This window comes from Tursiops truncatus, chromosome 9 (genome assembly GCF_011762595.2).
Source record: "Tursiops truncatus isolate mTurTru1 chromosome 9, mTurTru1.mat.Y, whole genome shotgun sequence".
NCBI lineage: Eukaryota > Metazoa > Chordata > Mammalia > Artiodactyla > Delphinidae > Tursiops > Tursiops truncatus.
The window spans coordinates 56,470,618-56,495,467 of NC_047042.1; the positions used below are offsets into that span (position 1 = coordinate 56,470,618).

Below are 24,850 nucleotides of genomic sequence, written 5' to 3' on the forward strand. Positions count from 1 at the left end.
AAAAAGACCAAGAGAAGGAAGACGAGTCCAAAATCTCTGTGTACACATCATTAATCAGACAAGATGAATTCTCAAACTTGGAAGCATGTTTCCTCAGAGCCAACTGAGAAAAGGAGCAGGAGGGCGGAGGATGTGCTGGGTTGGTCGCAATCTGCAAAGTACAACTTTCCATAAAAATCACCTCCAACAAGCAAAAGCACTTGCTTGTCTCATTGACACGTTGTGGGGTTCACTCACACTTTTGTATTTTTTTAAAAGAACCAAGCCAGGTCATTTGTTGAAAACTTTTAGTCCAGCAGAGGATGCAATTATTCTTTCTTTGAGCCTTTCAAGTAAAAGGTCTCAAAATAGACCATTGCTTCCTCACGCACCGATGGGACCTCCCTAATCCTCCTCTACTCGCCCTGTCTAGGAAGCAGCTGGGTGACACACAGCGTGTTTATCCAGCCCCTAAAATCCTGCATCGTAAGTCAGACTGAGTGGTCATATTCCTCCAACCCCACTTTGCATCCCAGTGAAATTCTACCATGTACAGGGAAGGTGAGTTTTTTCCATTCTTTTCTTTTTCTTTTTTACTCCTTAAATCCAAGTTAATTCGCTAAAAGTCTAGAGTGACGGCAAGGAGCAGGTTTCAAAATAGCCTCCTTCCAAAACAGGCTTCGTGCACAGGGGAGCTGCGCCCAATTCAGGAGGCCCATGTGTTTCCCAGTCTGCTAAGTTGCTCTGTTGCCCTGAAATAGAAAAGACTCAATAAAATATAGCAATGGAATTTAAATTGCTTGGCATCTCACAGCCTGTTCTGTTTAGTGGGGTATTTTTTTACTTGTTTAAAAGCGTTTTTGTTTTGTTTTATTAGCTCAAAAGAGAGAAGTTTGAGAAACAATTCTTCAGCCTTTAAGAGGGAAGATGGAAGAGGTACCTTTCAATTAAATGCTCTGATGAGTGATGATACTCCACCCTGGAAGTTCGACTACTTCAGGAATATACCAAGATAGAGATGAATCTAAGGTAAACAGTTACTGTGGGAAATACGAGATGAGGGGTGTGGCTTGTACATACAACAGCCCATAATTCCTGCCACTCAGATACCATGGTTTTTATTCAGGGTGAAGCTTATTCTTTTGAGTTAATTCATATCACTCAATTTCTTGGTTGGGGGAGTACTTTTAGATACATGTCCCCAAATCATCAGACCACTTCAAACAATTGGGTGGGAAACAATCCAACTACCACCCTCAACCCACTTGTGGATCAAGCAACAAGTTATTGAGATGCAATCATTTGTAATCTGACAGCATGTGCACATCACCTAAGTGTATCTTTGTGGGAGGGGGAGTGTTTATTTGTATTCTAGATCAAATGTTCTAGCACAGGGAACTATATTCAATATACTGTAATAGTAACCTATAATGGAAAAGAATCTGAAAAAGAATATATATATATATATATATATATATATATATATATATATAACTGAATCACTTTGCTGTATACCTGAAACTAACACAAATTGTAAATCAACCATGCTTCAATTAAAAAAAAATAGATAGAATGTTCTCTAGTGAGTTGCCCCATGATCTCTCAGGAAGCAGTGACCTGTCCTCTGACCACTGAAGCTTTCAGGAATCCAAACCCCGGACTCTCCGGTCATTTCTCACCGTGTACGGTTAGTCATATTTCCCTGGATGCTTTGTCTTCTGTCCTCTGTCATATGAGTCTTATGTCTCTGTGGCAGCACCATGTTTGATGCTTCTTATAGTAGGCTCTCCCGGGCTTAGTAAACTAGTCCCGTCACTGAGTCACCACAGAGGTCATCCCAGCCTTGTGTGGTGCGCTTGAGGTGGAGATGGATAAGTCTCAGTAAAGCTCGCCCAGCCCCACATCTGCCCCTGATGCCCTGGAGAAGAACTGAATGCACAGTGTTCAGCTGTGGTTTCCAGAAGAGTCTCAGGACTTCTTGGTGGAGAGACGGACGGAGCACTCATAGGACATATTGGCTGCTCTTTCATAAACAGAAGCCCAGAGTTCATTAGCGATACTGCCACCTCTCAAGAACTACTTTTAGGTTGAATTTAGACTCCCCCCCGTCGCTCCCAGTGAGGGTCCTTAGCAATTGTGGGAGGTGTCCATTTGATCTCCTTTGGTGGTTCCACGCTGCCTGTGGGTTCCCCTTTCTCCTGGGAAATCCTGACTCTCAAAACGATGCTTCAGACTCTGTACTGGTCCTGCAAATCATAGCCAACTGGACCAAGGCCTAATAATAGCTGTAGTAATAGTAGTAATAATAATTGCTACAACTGTGTGGAGCTTTCTATGTGGCAGCTCCCACAAACCAAGGCCACACAGGCTCATGAACTTGTCCAAGGCACACAGTTATAAGTGTTGGAGTTGGGATTGAAATCCATGCCTTTGAGCCCCGTGTTGTGCGTCCTTTAAATTCCTAGCATCTTCGTGTTGTCTTCCGTTTGCTGGGTGGAAAGAGATCATTTGTTCTGGCCATAAGAGTGTGCCTGGTGGAGACCCTAAGCATGGGATGCTCCCGGGCCCGGCCCCTCTTTAGTACGTTTCATTACGCCTCCTCCCGCCTCCCCCCTCCACACTTCCCCATCCCTCCGTACGTCTTTTACACAGCAGGGCAGGGTAATTCGCTGCATGCTAGGCAGTAACTACATAGTAATAACAATAATTCTTGCTACTTAGAGCTCCTTATCCGAGGACGTCACCCAAGCTTCAAGAAATTTAAACATATCTGTTCACAGCAGCGTGGTGGGGTGAGGTGGGCCTCATTTTCAGGCCTGGAGAGAGACATTCATGTGTAGAGAAACACCCAGCCTTTCCTAATGAGGGCCTCCCGGCCAGACATGGAACTAAGAAAGAAAGGGGACCTAATAGGGGAAGGGCCAGACAGTCCTGGTCTCTGGTTTCCCTAAAGTCTCTTTGCATTTGAATCTTGTTTTCTATCTCTAAGAACCCTCTGACTTCGAGGCATTGACGAGAAAAGGCTGTTCACTAGCTGAGTTTCTGTGATGAAATTAGCCACCAGTGTCCAGGTATTCTCCCCAGAAACCCTCCCCAAGGGGGCTACCGCCTGGCTCTGGTGACTCTTCCCCATAACCATCTACCTTGGATCCCCACTCCCTCTGCCCTTGTGGGCTGGTGCCCTATCCCGACTCCAAGGATGAATTCACATACAGGTTTCCCCTGGCAATATCTCTACTCGAGGCCCCAAGGGCAGCCTGGGCTGGGATGGGGGCTCTTTAGCTAAGGGCCAAAGTCCCTAGAACCTCATTTTCTCCTCCTACCCTCCAGCTGCCCCTTCCTTGCTAGGGTTGAGCCTCTGGGCTTGCTTCTCACCCACCTGGACCCGTAGGATATGCCACTTTCCACTTGTTTGGTCCAACATCTGCACCCCCATAAGACTCACTGGAGGGATGGATGCACTTAGAGGGGAAACATTTAGCGTGGAAGTTAAGTTAATCAGTTAGGGAAATACTCTTGTATTCTTGGATTATGAGTAAGTCACTGCTAAGTCAGTCAGATAGAGAAAGGCAAATATCATGATATCACTTACATGTGGAATCTTAAAAAATGATACAAGTGAGCTTAGTTACAAAACAGAAATAGACTCACAGACATAGAAAACAAATTTATGGTTACCAAAGTGGTGGGGGGGATAAATTAGGAGTTTGGGATTAACAGATTCAGACTACTATATATAAAATAGATAAACAACAAAGACCTAATCTATAGCACAGAAATATATTCGATATCTTGTAATAAACTAAAATGGAAAAGAATCTGAAAAATATATAGTTATATATATATATATAAAACTGAATTACTTAGCTGTACACCTGAAAGTAACACATTATAAATCAGCTATACTTCAATTTTAAAAAAAGAGCAAGTTACAGCTGATTCTCAGACATGTTGAAGTGAAACACCATCTCGCAGCACATAGCATGTGTCTGCTTCCCTAAAGACCACACCAGCACCCTGGCAAAAGAATAACATCGTCCTATGAGGCAACGCTTACATGCAAATCACTGTTCTGGAGGCAGAAAGATCTGTGTGGAAGTAACAGACATTGCTCTTTCTCTCAAGGCGCACATAGTCTTAGAGGGGAGACAGGATATAAACACACACAGATACCGGGACATCTTGATTTTCAAGTATGCTCCAAATCCTTATTCCAAGCAGGTACCACACTCTGAGACCAAAAGGTGGTTTCCACTTCAGACTCGGTCACAGTGAGAAACCCAGAAGAAAGACGAGCGATTTAGTCCAGGTAGATGAGAAGCATTAAAATCGCTGGAGCTTTTCCTTCTGACTCAAAGCAAATACATTTGTCAAATACACCATAAATATACATTTGCACTATTTATTACCTCTGCCTATAAAAGAAAATTGTATTAGGTGATTGGGCTGAAAATGTGTCAAAAATATAATTTGCATCTCTTTTATGTGGGTGTTTTTGTGTGTATTTGCTATATTTCAATTTGCTAATATACATATATATCTCTGTAGAGACATGTATAAATGCTGTTTAGTTCTTCTGATATTTGTTTTTATTTTCTTGGTATAAAAATTTCAATATAATTTGTGATTCTAAAAATATTGCTTTTGAAAAATATGGTGTGGATCCTTCACTCCCTTAATTCCCATAATCCAATACAATAAAACATTTACTAAAAGTATATTACAGAGAATTTCCTGAAGGATTTGCTTCTCTTTGACAAACTGTTGCTAGAAGATTGTGCACAATGTTTTCTGTGTTTTTCATGGAATTCATCTCTCTTCAGTTAGGAGAATTTCCCCAAGTTCCCTTCCCTCCCTAGATGGGAAGACTCATTTTCCCTCTTAGCAACCCTACCAAAGGGAACTGAGATTCCAGCTATTGGACCATACTTTACTCTGCAAATGTCATGGATTTTGAAAGGAGGTATATTCTTCTGTGTTATTATTATTTACAGCATGTAAAAGCATCTTCATGTTTACAAAAAAGACTTTTGCAATTATGTCTTTTGCCAGTTCCCCTCAATCACTTTAAGAAGCAGGTCAACAGCCTCCTCTGTTAGGGAAAAGGGGATAAAGCCCAAGGGGGGATTATGTCCCTTTAGGGTCACACAGAAAATCATTAAAAAATTATAACCTAGGTATCCCAAGTCTTAAGTGCTCTGCTTTGCCATTAGAAATGTCATGTTAGCTTCTTTTCCTCATCTACAAGCCACATACATATTATTTTTCCTGAACTAGATGACATCTAGGGCAAAGAGAGGCCACTGTCCCTTCTACCCTATTTTGAACTAGATTCAAAGGAAAGTGACCCCTTCTCAGAGTCCTCCTGGGAGAACTGGCCAGAGTTCTGGCTACAGTGTGGCCAGGCAGAGAGGATGCTGTGGCCTGAATGGTGTGTCCACCACCCTCCCCCCACATTCTTGTGTTGAAGCCCTAATGCCCAAGGTGACTGTATTTGGAGAGAGGGCTTTCAGGGGGTAATTAAGATTGAGGTAATAAAGGTGGGGCCCTTATCTGATAGAGTTAGTGACCTTAAAAGAAGAGGAAGAGAGACGGATACCTCTTTCTCATGTGCACATACTGAGGAAAGGCCGTGTGAGGACACATGAAAAGGCAAACCAGGAAAGGAATTCCCACCAGAAACCGACACTGCCAGACCTTGATCTAGGACTTCCAGCCTCCAGGATTTTGAGAAGTAAATTTCTGTTGTTTCAGTCGTCTAGTTTACGGTATTTTGTTATGGCAGCCCCAAAAGACTAAAACCTTAAGGTTTTCCTTTCAAGTCAGTCTTGGAGTCCATGTGGCACAGGCAGGACCTAGAAGCTACTCAGAGTCTGGCTGGCAAAAGCTTGCTAGAGGTGGGTCCCTGGGGATGAGGTGGCACCATAGCAAAGGCTGGATGCTGAGTCAGGGCCAGGGGCTGCTGCAGAGCCCTGCCCAAGCGAAGCTCCAGACTAAGAATTCCACCAGCCGCAGACTTGAGCCACCACAGCCGACAGGGCAAGCAGCTCCCAGGCATCACCTCAGAGACCAGGAGGCCGAGGACCTCATGTCCAAGGCTCTCCAATCTACCCTGCTCAGTGTGACCTCATTGGTCTCCCCACTCCATCCACACATCAGAACACCCCCAGAGGGGAAGAAGATGGGGGTAGGAAGGTGTCTCTCAGAGATGGAACATTTTTATTAAAAAGAGTCTTGACACCACCAAAAGGGACTGTTAAGTCATCTAGAAATGGAACTGGACAGCTAGTTCATTTTCCCCTCCTGCTTGTAGGGGCTCAGGAGGAAGGCCAGTGTAGTTACAGGCAAATAGAGGTATAATCTGTTCTCTGCCCACACAAGTTGTAATCTAAGTTGAATCTTAGATTTGTTAGATTAGATTTGCCAGAGCAAACTGTGGGCGGTGTGCTTCTTCCCCAGGAGAGGTGGGATTGGTGACTGGGTCAACTACAGTCATATTCTCTGAAAGTAAGTATCGTGGGAGTTTGTGTAAATGATGCCTGCCCCACTCCACCCTTTGTTCTGTCTCCCACGTCTTTTCATATGTAGGCTGTGCTGTGTTATTTACTACAATTGGTGATATTTGCATTAATTCTCATATATTTTTATCTTCCCAACTGCATTATAAACTCCTCTTGAGCAGAGGAGGGTGCCAAGGTCAGAGCTCGCTCTGTTAAATATTTGTCAACTAAGCAGTGGTGTTGCTGCCCTGCATGGTGGGACCTGAGTGTGTCTGCGGATTTTGCAGCGTGTTTCAAAATCCTAGCCGAGGACTCCTGGGCGGGGCCAGCCATGATGTCAGCTATGCGACCTCTCACATGTCAGCTTCCATTTCAGGACCCCAGACTGCACAACTGTGAAATGAAAAAGTTGATCTAGGAGCCCATGAAGATTCCCTTTGAGGTTTCTCTTATATGAGAGTGTGAGATCTCTTAGTTCATCTTTTATTATCTTGCCAACGGGCCATCTGGAGAAATGGAGCATAGCTATACTATAGTTATGGACTACTGAGAGCTGTTCTAAGTGCTTTATGTAACAACCTGATGAAGAAGACCTTGTTATTGCCCTCACCATTTTACTGGCAAGAAAACTGAGGCACAGGGTGTAACCTGCCCAAGGAAGCAGAGTAGGTGAGGGTTAGAGCTGGCTTGGATGCAGACAGACGGCTCCGGAATCCTGCCTCAGCCCTCACACTGTGCTGCCTCCAGCATCAAGAATTATTAGCCAGTAGGTTGGCTTTGGAAGAGACAGGAACCCATACTTCCTGAGCTTGGAAGCCTCCAGAGTCCCTACAGCCAAGGCCCACTTTCACTCCAAGATGCTCTTTTTTTTCCCTCTAACAGGTTAATTTCTAATTTAGTCATTTCAGAAACATGTACTGAATGCCTGCCATGCGGTAGGCTGTCTTTGTCTTGGGCAGGGATTTGAGGTGCAGGCCATTAACGGGGACAGGATTGGTAGTGGGGAAGGCTCTCTGCAGAAGGTGAGTTTCCAAGGTATTTCTTAGGGAGAGACTCATTCAAATTTGTCGTGTTCATTCCAGAAAACCAAATTCTATCATCTCACCGAATGCTGTGGGATTTTCCATGGGGCTATCAGCTGGGCCCCCAAAGATCCCCAAGTGGGTCCTTCTCACCCTGTGATTTATAATCTTCCTAATCTTTCATTGATTTACTTGGCTTTTGTGAGGAGATGGTAGGAGGAAAGTGGGAACAATTTGTCTGATCGATGGATTTGCTTGTAATTCCCTGTGATGAGAAACCTGTGCATTTATTCTTTTGAGCACAGCGCCTTTTCACAATAGTCATTCCTCAAATAGCTGATAAGGGCTGAACTAGCGGCAATGTTTTCTGTGGAGGAAACAACAGTAACATGGTTACTTTTCTAAGCAATGCCTTGGGCACCTTGCTCTTGATCCCAAAGAACTTAAGCCGGTTCAGCCACATGACCCTCCCCAGAGGCCCTGTGCTGCCTGCAGAGCCAGCGGGGAGGGCAGGCACCCCTGCTTCTCAGACTGAATCCTGACTGCGCTGGGTCCCCCAGGAGGCCAAGGAGCTGCCCAGGTAACTGCAAAGGCGTGTGGACGGCATCAGTGCTGCAGACCCTGCTGAGGTTTCTCTGGTCAGGATGGAGAAAACAGACCCTTTTACCCAGCTGGACCCCACTCTACCCCACATTCCAGTGGCCAACAGTCCGGTAAGTACCCAGGGCTGAGGACGCGCTGGGGCAAGGCACGTACTCTCAGCTACTTCCTATGCCCAGGGCCGAGGGAAGAGGTGGAAGGGACAGACCAAGGGGTAGGGCTGCCAGGCTGAGAGCTGGAGGGCGGAGAGCTCAGGTCCTGCGGGTGGACGCAGACCCCGGGAAGAGCCCCCTGGTGTGGGCTGAGTCCACACCCGAAGGGAACTGGCCAGAGCTCCAGGAGTGGCCTCTTCTCAGTCACAGCGACATGTGGTGAGTTGGATAGGAAGGGCCAGGACCACAAAGAGGCCCCAAGTGGGAACTGACGTTTTCCTCAGCCCAGTGTGGTCCGGAGAGGTGAGATGGAGGTTGGGGAGCAGGGATCCGGAGCAGGGGAGGTTGGTGCCCACCAGGCCTCTAGCAATAGCCGGCGGGCAGTCCTGACTTGGAGAGAAGGTGGTCTGCTCTCCTCCGCCCTCTCTTCGCAGAGCTTTCACGGGAATGTCAGTCTGGAAGACATCTCTGGACTGCGTCACTTCCTTAATGCTGGCTGTGGTGGAGGCCAGGAGCCAGCAGCCCTCACCCGCTCTCTGGAAGGGGACCGTTTTGTCTGCCTGGTGACGTGTCAGCCCTGCAGCCGACCTGTGGCCCTGAAGGAGAGGCTCCAGGGATGCTGCCCTCAGGTGAGAGTGGATGCTCCAGAAAATGTGCCCTCTGTTTGTCTCTAGGAGAAGCAAAAATCCTTCAATCATCTACAAAACGGTGCCTTTTCCTTCTAGAAGATGGCTGCATGTAGAGAGGGCAGAAAAAGAAAAAAAAGGACAAAACACCAAGTGCAGAATAATGTCACAGTAAGCTGGGCTCCCTCTCCATTTTTCACATTGTTTCCTATTTGCAATAGCTACTGGGTGCCAGAGAGGAGAGAAACAACTTTAAAAAACAATTAGCAGGACATGTGGTGTTCATTCTTGGCTGGCACTCTGCAGGCCTCATCTTCCGGCAAATACTCCGTCTCTCATGAAAAATGTTTTAGAACTAATGAGCTATATTCGCGTTCCCCGTAGAATGGATTCGGAATTTTTCATCTACGCTGCACCATGAAAAATGGATGTGTTTGGCACAGAAGTCATTTGAACATAAAGCCCGGCCTCAGTGGAAAGACAACCTTCAGAACAACTTTTCAAGTAACTTAGTTCATTCGTACTTGCTTCCACCCGGGAAGGTCAGGTTCGTGTGAAAGATGGAAATTTCTCGCACAGACCTAGATGCTGATGAGATTTGTTTTTGCAGATAATCTGCAGCAGTGAAATTTTTCATAATGTCACTGCAAAATAAATTAAAATGTTCATCTTCATATGGCTGGTTCCATTGCATTAAAATAAATGTTGCAAGCTCATTTAATTAGTATAGTTAGGAATGTCTCTTCCCTGCTTCACTGACTCTCCAAATCACAAGTTAATTTGTCAAAATCAGACCATTGTTTTTCCTTCATTCTTCATTACTAGAGACAGCCCCATTTAAATAAATGTTTATGCTACAGAGAGCCGAGCAGTGAACAACCCCAAATATTTTCACAAGCCAGTGTTGGAAAAGTTTAAAACACAGGGAGTGAGGATGCATTTTTCCCCTCCCTTTGCGGTTATTGGATATTTGACTGGCTGAAAAGGTACAAAATTGAGCAGTCTGCTGTAACCGATGATGCTGCATCCGCCGTTGCTCATGTCGGCGGGCTACATCCTCTTGAAAGCAGTTTTCTTCTCTGTTTTCAAAGACAAATGATGACAAAAGATACCATCTCTATCAATTACCCTTATCAGATCGTTCTCTTCAAGAAGCCTTGGTTAATCGATTAGATGGTGTGTTTTGGGCGTGGAGGTCTGAACTAGGTGGGGAAGAGGGGGTTCTGGTTTTTATAGCCGTTTGCTCCCCATTCCTGGCTGCGAGTAGCCACTCTTCCTGCTGAAAATTCAAGGGATAACCAAATTCCAGGGTTTCCTTCTTTCCTCTCTCACTTCCCAACCCTCCCAAACCTCCAAGAAAATATTAGAAGTATCAATGACCATTGATAAAGCATGAGTTCCTGGCAATAGAAGTATGTTGGGGTTAATGATGAAGACCAGGGAAAAGGGGTTCACATAATTAGCTGAGGTGTTACATCTGTGGAGGTCTTCTGGAAGGCATCCATCAGTAATGGATGAAAGCACTTATCAGATCATTATCAGTGCCCCATACTAATGAGACATCGCATTCCTGCACCTTAGAGGCGTCTCCACGAGAAAATGCCGCAGCGCTCAGCTCCAGATTCAGCCTCAACGGGGGGAAGGCCAACTTGCCTCCCCGAAGCTTTGTCTTTCACCAGCATGGAGTGACCCGACCTCCTTCCTCCGTAAAGAAGCCAAAAGATAGGTTAGCCTTTTTCTTCTTACTGGGTAGGGTTTTCTTGTCCTGTGACCCATTTTCCTACGCTGCTCTTGCTTTGCACGGCTTTTCTCCCCTGGGGCAGAGGAGTTCAAGGAAATGGATGTGGTTCTTCAGATTTCTCGGTAGGTGGTGGGTTGAAAAGGCTTTCAAAGTTGTCCTCAGTATGGTTCTGATGAAGTCTAATCTGAAGAATGAAACTTTCATTTTTTTCTTTTCTTTTTTTCTCTTTTATTTTTTGGTACAATTCCCCAGGACCAACATTGCTTCATTAGTAAATTATTTAATGAACAAGAAGATTTAATTAGTATGTATTATACAGATGTGCCTGTTTGACTTTCAAAAATCAGACTCAGGCAGGCAGGAAGCAGCAGCATCCCTGGCTTCCCTCCTTGACAGCTGGGAGTTGCCCGAAAGTAGTAGCTGAGCAGGGCACTGAGCCTGCATTCATTCATTCACTCTTCCATCTCATAAACCTCTGTTGGTGGCCCTGGACTAGGCACTGAGTGTGCAGAGCCAATCTCCTTTTCTTACATAAAAGAAGTGGAGCCTTTTGACTAGACCAGGGCCAATATGCCTGTCGCCTACTATTCAACCCCTGAACCAGGCCACCTTATCTACAATGGTCCAATTTTACTGGAAACAGCATTTGTGCCTCTGGTTGGCCATGGAGCAGGCTTTGGGAAACTGGAAATCAAGCCATGCACATAAAAGACAAGTGAATTGAACGAAGGGTAAGTCAAGCACTGGGCCTGGGTAGCAGCCTAACATACATGCATGACTGTCACTTGGAGTCCCTTCGCCTTGGGTCAGCTCCTTCTACAATGTGTTTCTTGACCAGTATGAGAAAGACTGATATGTACTTTTGACACTGAGAAGACCTGAAGCAGAGGAATGCTGATGTGGAAGAGCCAACTAGAGAGCTGGAGGAATGTTTTCTTAGTAAAAACTATGCTGCCACACGATGTTGGTCTGGTTCTCTGTCCCCAGACCAAAAGCCAGGCTGCAATTACGGAGCCAGATACACACCACCCACGACAAACAGAGCAGGCTGATTTCAGACAAACTAGCTAAGCTCTGCGAGGCTTCTGCCACTGCGAGAGGGAGACCTCAGTTCAAATCCCAGACTCCACTTACCAGCTGTGACCTGGGGCAAATGACACCTTCTGAGAGGCCTTTTCTCACACACAAAATGGTCATAATAATTATATCTTTTGCATGGTGTCTGTGGAAATTAAATGAGGCACTATGTGTGAACATGAGCTGGTGCCTGTCAAGTGTTTGACAAATGTTAATTCTCTTCTGGGGGCTTTTAGAAGGAATAAGGTAGCAAAGGATGAGGGCAGGCTGATGCATCAGAATGAGTGTGGGGTAAACTTTTAAGAAAAATTAATTTTTTGATGGAATTGATTTTTAATGAACTTTAGCTGCTGAACAATTCTTGAACTGAACACTAAGACTGAATATGTCTCTGGTTTATGCAGGTTACACAATTCATAGCTTATTTCTGGAATGAAGTTAGTGATCGTGTGATCAAAACCCATTCACAACTTGCAAAAAGATTAGATGCCTGCCCAGACCATTCACTCGTTAGTAGCTCCACTCTGTCCTACCTCTCACCCCTCTTCAGAAAACCAGAGACCGCCTCTGACTAAGGATGCCCAGACCCTCCAACCATTCCTCCTATGACAACGAGGTTTCCTGATCACTTATTATCCTTGTCACCTTTTTTTAACCCTCCCTAGTTTTATCATGTTCCTTTTTAAATGTGATGATCAAAAGCAAATAAAATACACCAAATGCTTCTGACTATGGCAGAAAAAAGAACAGAAACCTCTTTTGCTCTGGACGACTCTATGATGAAAGTAGTCTGTTGGCAGCCGTGCCACATTGCCCTTACAGTCAACTGAAACCCCTAGGACTTTTTTTTTTTTTTTTTTTTTTTTTGCGGTACGCGGGCCTCTCACTGTTGTGGCCTCTCCCGTTGCAGAGCACAGGCTCCGGACGCGCAGGCTCAGCGGCCATGGCTCACGGGCCCAGCCGCTCCGCGGCATGTGGGATCTTCCCGGACCGGGGCACCAACCCGCGTCCCCTGCATCGGCAGGCGGACTCTCAACCACTGCGCCACCAGGGAAGCCCCTTAGCTTTATTTTTAAAATGTCATGAGTATAAAAAGAATATCCATTTACATAAAGTTCAAAATTACCTGCGGTGTTAGAAGTCAGGATAGTGGTTGGCATTGGAGAGAAGGGTGGGATATTGATCAGGAGACCCCCAGGGGGATATGGGGGCCTGGTCCTTTGTGGTTTTTGATTTTATGGTGATCACACAGGTGTACTCACTCTGTGGGCATTCATCAAACCATACAGGTGTGAATTGTGCGCTCCTCTATATGTGAATAGTAAACGGAAACCAATTTGCAATGATCAGAAAGCCCTTTATAAAAGTCTCTTCTTTTCTTTTCTCCCTGAGCAGAGAGAACAGAAGAGCATATAATTTAATTCATTCAGCAAACTGGTTTTGTGAGAAGCTTTTAGGTACAAAGCATTGTACTCTGTAGAGTACAGGGCATTAGGGCTCTGGAGACAAAGATGAAGCAGACACAGCCCCTGCCCACAAAGAACTTACAGATCAGTGAAGGATGAACATGTATCAGATATCACTGTATACCAGGGGAAAAATGTCCTGGGGTACTAAGAGGGGTCAGGCAGCTGGTTTTCATGAAAAGCCATTTGAATAGCATTTCATATATTCAAGAATCATACGTAATCTTCGTGAATTTATAGTTAGTGAATGACGTTGTTTTACTACTCATACAATGAAGAGCTTCTTAGATTCTATTTTTGTCTCATTTTGTGACAAGATCATGAAGAAATTTATACATACATAATAAGAGATATGTGATTGTTGTTACTGAAGATATTAAAATAATATATACTTTATAACATTTTTTCAAAGATCTAACTTGAAAATATTTCCAACAGGGGAATGCCTGGGGAATTCATTATAAGGCAACTTTTGAATATATAGATGAAATTTTTAAATGAAAATCAATCCAAAAGCTAATGAACACGTAAGCAAACTGTGGTATATCCATACAACTGGATGTTATTCAGCCACAAAAGGGAATGAAGTAGTAACACATGCTACGACGTGGATGAACCTTGGAAACATTGTGCTAAAGGTAAGAAGATACAAAAGAGCACATCTTGTATAATTCCATTTATATTAAATATGCAGAATAGGCAAATTCATAGAGACGGAATGTAGATTAGTGGTCTCCAGGGGCTGGGGGAAGGGAGGCATGGTGAGTGACCGCTTATAGGTACAGGGTATGTTTGGGGGTCGTGTTTCGGGTGATGAAAATGTTCTGGAATTAGATAGAGTAATGGTTGCTTGACCTTGTGAATACTAAAACCCACTGAACTGTACACTTTAAAATGGTGAATCTCATGTGAATTATATCTCAATAAAATATATAGAAGGCAATTTTCAAACATACAGATTGAAATTCTGAAATCATAAAATTTTTTCACTGAGAAATTCTCAGTACCATTTTATGATACATCTAATGAATGAGTACCAAAAACCATACACGTGAAGATGAAAAGTTATAAAGATCAAAATGGGGGAATGGGCTTCCATTTTTGTGAGAATTAAATCAGGACCTAAAGCAAACCTTTCACACAGGGCTTTGGAGGGATCAGGACATGACCACTTGTGTCTCTACTTCTAATTCCAAAACAGAATCATTCAGGCCTGGGTTACCCACATCACTGGATGTTTTATGAACTCCTGTTTTTCTTAACCTGCTTGACAACAAAAACGCTTTTGCTTACCTCTCTGATAAGCAGCCCTTTCTCTGATCCCTGTTGATAGAAATCAGACAGTAATCTGTTCAAATCAGCGTTTACAGGCAAGATGAGTTTTCCAGAAGAGAGAAGGAAAGGACTCAAAGCGGCCAATCAAAGGGCTCTGTGGAGGAAACCCAGGTAGAACCCCAGTAATAAATACATTTATTGCCTGGACAGTAAAAAGTACTGGAGAGTTTAAAATAAATTCAGAGTTATTTAAACTTAATTTATGACCAGGAAAATAAACCCTCTCTTCCACCATTAATGTTTTTTATCTGGGCCATCAAATGTCACACGCTACTGATTTTGGTTGTAAGGTCACTGGAAACAGCATATCAGAGGTGTCAGCACCACAAATCAAGTGAAATTCCTTTAAAAATAAAAATGTCAAGAGTAAAGTAATAGGCAATAGTTACTTCGTGCTATGAAAGACTTCTAATATATCAAAAGGTTCACCTTTTTTACCTTTATGGTGTATCACTTTGAGCACTAAATATACTTCTGCTTAACAGATAAAGTAAAGAAAACAGGCGTCAGAATGCCGATGATAATAAGAATGATGACATATAATAAAACTATTTGCAGGCACAGAAACATTAGAAGGCAGAAGCCTGAATATATCAAAAGACAAACAATGACCCTGAATATAGGGAGATCTGCTCTCTAGCATGTCAGTTATTTTAAGTTTAAAGGTCAACTAAAACAGTGTCTTTGAAATCAGAATACAAATTATATTGGGTTTGGGTAAGAAAAAAATGAACATCTTAGAGCTAATGTGATTCTACACAGAGGTCTAAACCCTGAAGCAATCCTCTGGTCTTTTATCTAAGGACTGAATAAAACAGAAGCAAGTGCCCATGTGCTGGGAGGAGATGAAAGGTAAAGGAGACTTGGAGCAGACGGATTCTTCACGATCCTGATGTTAAACAACTGACAGGCAGTGGCATTTGCCATAATGTGTCGTTGCTAAATGCGTGAACTCCTGGCAGGGTAAATTCAGCCAGGATTATTCTTTATGCCAAAGCATCTGACTGAAAGGGTTATCAAAGCCCCAGATAACAAAAAATGACTTTGTTTCATCCTTGTGACATATCTTACAGCGATTTTCTAGGACGTTAAAGGTAAAACCTTGCTTCCTGATTCAAAGACTCATAATCCAGTGGATGAAACGGCTCCAGGGAAGGATAAAGGAGGATGGAGCCATTCACATAGAAGCACAAATTTCCCCCAAGATGGTAGTGAACAGTTAGAGAAAAGCCACAATTCTCTAGTTTAAGCCTCCCAAAGTTCTTTGATCATTGGGAGTAGTGGGGAGGGGAAGAGGAGGTCATGCTTGCCCATCAGCAGGTACCATGGGGTGGGAGATGGGCCAGTGTCATCACTGGAGTCACAGCACAGGTGCTCTGCATTTCAGAAAAGTCAAGTGTGGCTGACTCCAGAATGGAGTATCCCTCTTGGCTGTGGTGGCTATAGAATTTTAGTGATGAAATTGAACGCCAAAGACTTGAACTTCTATCTCCTTTCATATGACAGATGAGGAAACTGAGGCTCAACCCCAGGAGGGAAATGCTTGAGGACACAGCCAAGATGAGAGCCTCCACTGTGGTCCCTGGCTCCGGCCAGGCCACTGATGTGACTGTCACACACAAGCCCCACTTGTGTGAAGCAGCTGTTCCAACTGGGAGGCAGGCTCCCTGGAATGATCTCCAGTCCTTGATTTGATGTGTATGTGATGATAGTAAGTCACTGAATTCTCTGTATCTCAGTTTCCCCATGAAGCAATTTGATATTTGTACACATCGACTTTTCAGAATACCTCTATTAGGCTTGGGTATCTTAGGAGAAGACTCCATAAGAACATCCCCATACAGTCTAGCAGGTAAGAGACCAGATTGTGTAGACTGAAGCTTGGCTCTGCCATGGGCTAGCAGTAGAACATTGTACAAGATGCTAAACCTCTCTAACTCCTGGTTTCCTTATCCATAAATCGGGGATAGTAATAACTGTACTTACCTGGCGTGGTGTTGTGGTGATGCAATAGAAAGCTCTCAGGACCACAAAGTGTGCATTTATACAACAGAGAACGAGAAGTCCCTGGAAGCAGGGAACTGGAGGTCTCAGGTGTCCTGGCCCACTGTTGTCCTGCCACCCAGCCCATCAGCTTTCACCTGAGACACCAACCTGATTTGAATATGAGTATGCGACTGAAGGGCATGATTTAGGCATGTGCAAACCCCATAACAGCCCAGGGCTTCCATACCTCAGACTGTCTTCTCTTGGGCAATCTGCTCAAATGATGGATGATTCCTCTGGTCAAGATGGGGTTCGATTCAGAGCCACATAGTGAGAGACGAGAGCCTCAATGCCAGTCAGCACCCTATTTATTTGTGGTTTTGTCTTATTAAAGACAAATGATGCTGAGGCAGTTCTATGGGCGTCGAATGAATTATTTATATATCTGATTGAATTGGAGGACTCAACCCTGTTTAACTCTTTGAGTTTTCAGCCTGGGGTATAGGAATTCTATTCAGCACCCTCTAATCACTTTCTGAATTTTACTTTGGGGTATCACCTTGAAAACTCATGGGCTACGTGGCAAAAAGATGTCTGTACTCAAGGCTTTATAAAGAAAAAATATCGAAAACAAACTTGGGTTTGAGAAAACCATCAGTTTCTACAAGACGTTTATTGGGGAATCATGTTCTTGAACCTTTAGACCTTTGAAAGTCTAGAGGTAAAAATATTTAAAATCAAATGTAATGATATGGCACTTTTATTAATTTTCCCTAATTTTAAGGGGCGCTTTCCTCTTCCTTCAGGCATTCAAGTTCACTCAAAAGTAATTGCTGGGACTTCCCTGGTGGCGCAGTCGTTAAGAATCCTCCTGTCAATGCAGGGTACATGGGTTTGAGCCCTGGTCCGGGAAGATCCCACATGCAGAGGAGCAACTAAGCCTGTGCCCCACAACTACTGAGCCTGTGCTCTAGAGCCTGCAAGCCACAACTGCTGAAGTCCGGGCACCTATAGCCCATGCTCCACAACAAGAAAAGCCACCTCAATGAGAAGCCTGCACACCACAATGAAGAGTACCCCTGGCTCGCCACAACTAGAGAAAGCCTGTGTTTAGCAACAAAGACCCAACACACACAAAAAGGTAATTGCTAACCCTGCCTCATTCTATTACTTGTAAGTTCAATATAATTAGAGACATATTCAGTTCATTACTAGCTTGAATTTTTGTCCAGCTTTTTTTCAGCCTGTTGTCTTTTCAAAACACTTTATTAAAAATGTGTTTTACCTCCGTAGGTAGGTTTATTCCTAGGTATTTTATTCTTTTTGTTGCAATGGTGAATGGGGTTGTTTCCTTAATTTCTCTTTCTGAACTTTTGTTGTTAGTGTTATAGGAATGCAAGAGATTTCTGTGCATTAATTTTTTATCCTGCAACTTTACCAAATTCATTGATTAGCTCTAGCAGTTTTCTGGTGGCATCTTTAGGATTATCTATGTATAGTATCATGTCATCTGCAAACAGTGACAGACCTGTACTCAGAAAACTATAAGCCACTGATGAAAGAAATTAAAGACGATACAAACAGAGGGAGAGATATACCATTTTCTTGGATTGGAAGAATCAATATTGTGAAAATGACTATACTACCCAAAGCAATCTACAGATTCAATGCAATCCCTATCAACTTACCAATGGCATTTTTTACAGAACTAGAAAAAAAAAATCTTAAAATGTGTGTGGAGACACAGAAGACCCCGAATAGCCAAAGAAATCTTGAGGGAAAAAAATGGAGCTGGATGAATCAGACTCCCTGACTTCGGACTATACTACAAAGATACAGTAATCAAGACAATATGGTACTGGTACAAAAACAGAAATATAGATCAATGGAACAGGATAGAAAGCCCAGAGATAAACCCATGCACAAGGGTCAACTAATCTATGACAAAGGAGGCAAGGATATACAATGGAGAAAAAGCAGTCTGTCAATAAGTGGTGCTGGGAAAACTGGACAGCCACATGTAAAAGAATGAAATTAGAACACTCGCTAACACCATACACAAAAATAAACTCAAAATGGATTACAGACCTAAATGTAAGACCGGATACTATAAAACTCTTAGAGGAAAATATAAGAAGAGTAACACTCTTTGACATAAATCACAGCAAGATCTTTTTTGACCCACCTCTTAGAGTAATGGAAATAAAAACAAAAATAAACAAATGGGACCTAATGAAACTTAAAAGCTTTTGCACAGCAAAGGAAACTATAAACAAGATGAAAAGACAACCCTCAGAATGGGAGAAAATATTTGCAAATGAATCAATGGACAAAGGATTAATCTCCAAAATCTATAAACAGCTCATGCAGCTCAATATTAAAAAAAATAACCCAATCAAAAAATGGGCAGAAGACCTAAATACACATTTCTCCAAAGAAGACATACAGATGGCCAAGACGCACATGAAAAGCTGCTCAACATCACTAATTATTAGAGAAATGCAAATCAAAACTACAATGAGGTATCACCTCACACCAGTTAGAATGGGCATCATCAGAAAATCTACAAACAACAAAAGATGGAGAGGGTGTGGTGAAAAGGGAACCCTCTTGTACTGTTGGTGGGAATGTAAATTGATACAGCCACTATGGAGAACAGTATGGAGGTTCCTTAAAAAATGAAAAATAGAATTACCATATGACCCAGCAATCCCACTACTGGGCATATACCCAGAGAAAACTATAACTCAAAAAGACACAGGCACCCCAATGTTCATTGCAGCACTATTTACAATAGCCAGGTCATGGAAGCCACCTAGATGTCCATCAACAGATGAATAGGTAAAGAAGATGTGGTACATATATACAATGGAATATTACTCAGCCATAAAAAGGAACGAAATTGGGTCATTTGCAGAGATGTGGATGGACCTAGAGACTGTCATACGGAGTGAAATAAGTCAGAAAGAGAAAATCAAATATTGTATATTAACACATATATGTGGAATCTAGAAAAATGGTACAGATGAACTGGTTTGCAAGGCAAAAATAGAGACAGATGTAGAGAACAAACATATGGACACCAAGGGGGGAAAGCTGGGAGGGGCTGGTGGTGGTGGTGTGATGAATTGGGGGATTGGGATTGAAATATATACACTGATGTGTACAAAATAGGTAACTAATAAGAACCTGCTGTATAAAAAAATAAAATAAGATAAAATTCAAAGAAAGAAAGAAAGAAAGAGCCAGGAATACATACGGCCAGTCTGCAGACCCCAAATTGCTATGGAAATCTACAGCTGTGAAGAACAGAGAGAAATGGATAAACAAAAAACAAAAAAAAAACTTGTTTTAGTATCACATTCTTTAAAGGAAAATAATAACTCCCAAGTACATTTTATAGGAATTGCTCAAAATACAGGACCCAATGCCAGAAACTAATAAACTCAAATCACAGAACTCACGTCAGAAGGCTGCCATAAACTGTTTTAGAGCAGTTTGGATATATTTGACCTGAAAATTGAAATGCATGTGCTCTAATACATAGTTTCACTGGAGAAACTGTCACCAGGTATCGCTATTTAAAAATCCTGTTCTTATTTCATTCACTGGATTTCAATTTAGCCCCTAAATATTCTTTTTCCTACAAAGAACTCCAAACGCTTTCCCATGGCCTTACCCCAAAGCGTCAGCCTGGCGGGCTGGCATTGTCCTGTTTTATAGCACAAGATGCTTGGATGGGCAGTGGTTTTCAGGTCAGACCCTTGAGATGAAGAGTTTTGACCTTGTTGCTTCAAGGTGCTGCTGTCATCCTGGGGAGAGGGCATTTCAGGGGAGAATGCCCTGGTGAGGGGCTGATCCCACACTGACACCTGAAACTCAGAGGTGGGTCATCAAGCTTCATGGCCCGTGTGTTAAATGGCCTGCAAAGTTGAAAGCTTGAGCAAATGAGCCCGTGGGTACACATGGAGCACAGGGCTGGTGATTTTCTAGGTTAGCTCCTCAGAGAGCACTGGGGCAAAGCAGGCAGCTCGTCCTGGATCCAAGAACCAGGAGAGAGAGCCTGGTCTTGCAGGACTAATGGAAAAAAAAAAAAAAAAAAAAAGAGTTGCTCCAAGCCACCTGGTTACCTGGCAAGCTGAGTGCCTGCCAGGTGGAAAAGCACAGTTGACATCACAGTCTAGACAGGATCATTCCTGGAGACTCATTTCTTAAATCTGCTGTTATTTCAAATGGTAAATTCTGGAGGGGAGTGCTTTGAATAGCTTATTTTTTTTAAATTAATGAATCAAAGCATGAAAATATACTGATCTGGAAATGTGGAATCTGGGAGGTGTTTCTGATTGACGTCACCCCATGTCTGGTCCACAGAAGGTGGATTTGGGGCTCCCAGCACATTGGCTTCCAAGGTCCATAGCATTTAAGCACTGAGGTATAATAGTGACTCTCCAGTCCGCAGGTAGAAAAATTAAGGCTGAGATGTGTGGCTGAACAATTTCTTAATTTCTAGTTAAGATAGCTGGCCATTATCTTAATTTCCAATGAAATACAGAAATGTGAGGCACACAGACTTGTTTTCCATTCTGAGGTCTGAGGCCTTTACTTGGCTAGGAAGGGAAGTGTCCATCAAGAAGAAATAGCATTTCCTCATTCTTCTTCTGAATTCCATCAGTGAAAGATACGGGATCTAGTACCCAGTGAAATATTCTGACCTGAGCAATGCATTTGATTTTTGATAATAAATGAAAATTCTAATTCAACTTCTACTCAATTTTGGGGATCTCTGATCTCACGAACATGCAAATAATCAAAAGTAGACTGTAGCTGTTACTTATTCTACATGAACAGAATCATTAGGTATGAATAAGAAGAACTGATAACTTGAGTATATTTCCACTTCTACAAACCAATTTGGGTTAATTTGCAAAATTAGTAGAAGAAACAGTCAAGTTGTTTAAAAAAAACAATAATGACTCAGTTTGACTTATTTTTTAAAAAAATGATTTGGTTTACATTAGTGCCAAAAAAATAATGAAGTACTTAGTTATAAATCTAACAAAGTATGTATAAGACCTACTTATATGAAGAAAACTACAAAACTCTGATGAAAGAAATCAAAGAAGCTCTAAATAAATGGAGAAATATTCCATGTTTATAGGTAAGAAGACTCAATATTGTCAAGGTATCCCAGATTGGTCTATAGATTAAACTCAATTCCAGTCAAAATCTCAACAAGTTACTTTGTGGATATCAACAACTGATTCTAAAGTTTATGTGGAGAGGCAAAAGACCCAGAATAGCCAACACAATACTGAAGATGAACAAAGCTGGAGGACTAACACTCCCTGACTCCAATACTTACCATAAAACTACAATTATCAGGAGAGAATGGTGTTAGTGAAAGAATAGACAAATGGATCAATGGAACAGAGTACACAAAAATAGTCAATTCATCTTCGACAAAAGAGTAAAGACAGGGCTTCCCTGGAGGCGCAGTGGTTAAGAATCCGCCTGCCAATGCAGGAGACACGGGTTCGAGCCCTGGTCCAGGAAGATCCCACGGGCCACGGAGCAACTAAGCCCGTGCACCACAACTACTGAGCCTGCGCTCTAGAGCCCGTGAGCCACAACTACTGAGCCTGTGCACCACAACTACCGAAGCCCACGCACCTAGAGCCCGTGCTCCGCAACAGGAGAAGCCACCGCAATGACAGTCCTGTGCACCGCAACGAAGAGTAGCCCCCGCTCGCCGCAACTAGAGAAAGCTGCACAGCAACAAAGACCCAAAGCAGCCAAAAATAAATAAATAAAATTTTTTTTTTAAAGTAAAGACAATTCTAACTCTGGGAGTTAAAAAAAAAGAAAGCTGGGTCCATCATTATGTCGAGTTCCTCACACAGGCTGGCAAATTGAAGGTACTTATTAAATACTTGTTGAATGAACAAATGAATAAATGATCTGTTCCCAGCACTGGGTAAATTGGGGTATTTTTTCCCATGTACAAAATGGGAATGTAATGCCAGTCTCTCAGGGTTGTGACGAGAACTGGGAAAAGTATATAAGTATATCCAGAAAATCTATAACACCCAGCACTCAAAAAAGTCTACTTGGGAGGAAGGTGCTTCAGGGTGGAAGAAGGCCTGGTGGTGGGGAAAGGTAGGGCTGTTTGGGGCAAGGCATTCAGTGGAGCAGAAATGAGCTCTCCGGGGGAGAGAGCTGTGCTGGCAAAGAACAGATGTACAGAAGCTTAGGGTGCAGAGACACCCAGGAGCCAGACAGAGGAGGAGTGACTTAGTGATTGACAGTGGACTTATTTTTTATGTTTCCTATAAGGTCGAACTCACACTTGGCATGCATTACATGTCCATCAATAAGCCTGTTTTCAAGGGTGGAACCTCATCCACCCTTCCCAAATCCTCATCATGTTACTACTTCTCCTGATAAGAACACGAGGCCTGGGGAAGCATGTTACACTTTGCAAAATGACTTCACGCCATTATCACTTTTGCTCCCCATAACAACTCTGTGGGGAGCTGGAGACCTTAAAGAAGGTGACATGATTTGCCCAAAGTCACAGATGTGAAGGTGTGATTGGAGCCCCTGTCTTGGCCGCATGGGCTCCATTTCTCCCACTGCAACACCTGGCCGCCTGCTGGAAACTGCATCACCTGAGTCATAATAGCCCCAAATCCACCCCACTGCCTCTGTTTGCCTCTGCTTTGACTGTAGTGATCATGGTCCCCTTTAATTAGCCACAGCCCCAAATTCAGGGAAAATGCTGTCCTTAACTTCTCTCCCATCTGAAAGCCTTGGTGGACCACCTCTCTTTCTCCAACGAGCTCAGCCTCCCCTTGGGGGCATCTGTGGCTGCCTTCTCCCCCCAGTGCTGTCTATCCTGATTCTTTCCTTCCACTCTGCTTCACCTCCAGCTGCCGCCCTGAACTTCTCCCAACAGCATGTATTTTCTCCTTGTATAAGAAAAAAAAAAAACCCAACTTTTCTCTCAAAAGGATTTTACCATTAAAACTCCTGAGTAAGTAGCTCAATGAAAAACAGAGGAACATTCAGGAAGGAACCGGGCCCTGCCCTGGGGTGGACAGGACAGTAGAAAAGACATGAAGTCGGGAGTCAGGAAAGCTGGGGTTTGGTGCCTGTGCTACCAGGACGAGTTATGTGGCTTAAGCGACTCCCTCTGTCTGGGTCTCAGGTTCCTCGTTTGGAAAACGCCTTGTGAGGATGAGATGCTTCCATAGGTTGTGTTCTCTGCTGATTGTCTGGATAGAGGGTAGAGGTCCTGGGTTTGAATTCAGGTGCTGCCACTTACCAGCTGTGTGATCTTGGGCCAGTTACTTAACCTCTCTGTCTCACGCCTCACCTGTAAAGTGGAGGTAATGGTAGTCACCTCACAGGGTTGGTGGAGGTTTAAATGGAGGGTGCAAAGTGCTTAGCCAATGCCCAGCACCTAAAAGCAGAGCGCCCTAAAAGCTCATCATTTTTATCATTCTGGCGGATGTCAGTTTGTACTGGACATCCCACCACCATTCTTGGCCCGCTGTCCTTCCCTGACATATAAATGTAAGGTTCTTATGAGGATCCATTTCCATCCTCTACCTGCTGTGCTGTGTGTGGAAGGCTGATAGCACGACAGCCAATGTAACTCATCCTCTGGCCCACCAGTGCCAGTTGGCAATGCTGCAGCGGCCACGTGATGGAGAAACGGGGTCCAGGGCAGGAATGGGGTGGAGAGGAGGGATGAAGTCCCGGTGTCTGCAGAAAGAACAGAGGGTAGGACCGATGACAGCAGCTGCTTCAGTTCAAATCATCTAACGCACGCTGAGTGGCACTGCTGCGTGCACAGAACTAGGTCTCAGCACTGCGCTTGTGTCTGTGGTGTGTGTGCGTGTGTGTGCGCACAAGTCCATACAAGGAGAGGCATATAAATGTTTAAATAGAGTGTTTCTGTCTCAAGGAGCTTACAATGTAATTGAGAGGCTAAGATGAATAGCCAGAAATTTCAGTTTAGTTCAGACTATGGTGTGTGAAAAGGTAGGAACAAAGGAAGTGCAAAGGACATCCAGTCCTATGGATGGTGTCGAAGATGATTTCCTGGTGGAGGTGGCACCAGAGATGGAACCTTAAATGATAGAAAGGTTTGCAACATTGATTCACTCACTCAGTAAAACTTTATTGAGCACCTACTATGTGTCAGGCACTGTGCTAGGTCCTGGCAGAGAGGCAATGGCTAACCCAAACAGACACAGTTCTTCTGGTAAAGTGAAAGGAAACAGCTGGGACAAAAGAAATAATAAAAGCAAAGGGACAGAGGCAAGAAAATTTTACAGAGCATGGCTGTAACCGCGGGAAGG

General features: G+C 43.5%; 1 protein-coding gene across 1 annotated transcript in view; it reads left to right on the top strand.

The window, feature by feature from the left end:
- LOC109548554 (uncharacterized) overlaps positions 1-24,850 on the top strand; it is a 267,207-nt gene that overhangs the window by 176,139 nt on the left and 66,218 nt on the right. Inside the window, exons 10-18 of the mRNA XM_073809761.1 lie at positions 413-540; positions 857-1,008; positions 8,062-8,214; positions 8,688-8,882; positions 8,979-9,050; positions 9,264-9,383; positions 10,461-11,351; positions 13,602-16,209; positions 17,291-17,625. Coding sequence (XP_073665862.1) covers positions 8,146-8,214; positions 8,688-8,882; positions 8,979-9,050; positions 9,264-9,383; positions 10,461-10,568 — 564 coding nt within the window. The 5' untranslated portion in view covers positions 413-540; positions 857-1,008; positions 8,062-8,145 and the 3' untranslated portion in view covers positions 10,569-11,351; positions 13,602-16,209; positions 17,291-17,625. The remainder of the gene's footprint in view (positions 1-412; positions 541-856; positions 1,009-8,061; positions 8,215-8,687; positions 8,883-8,978; positions 9,051-9,263; positions 9,384-10,460; positions 11,352-13,601; positions 16,210-17,290; positions 17,626-24,850) is intronic.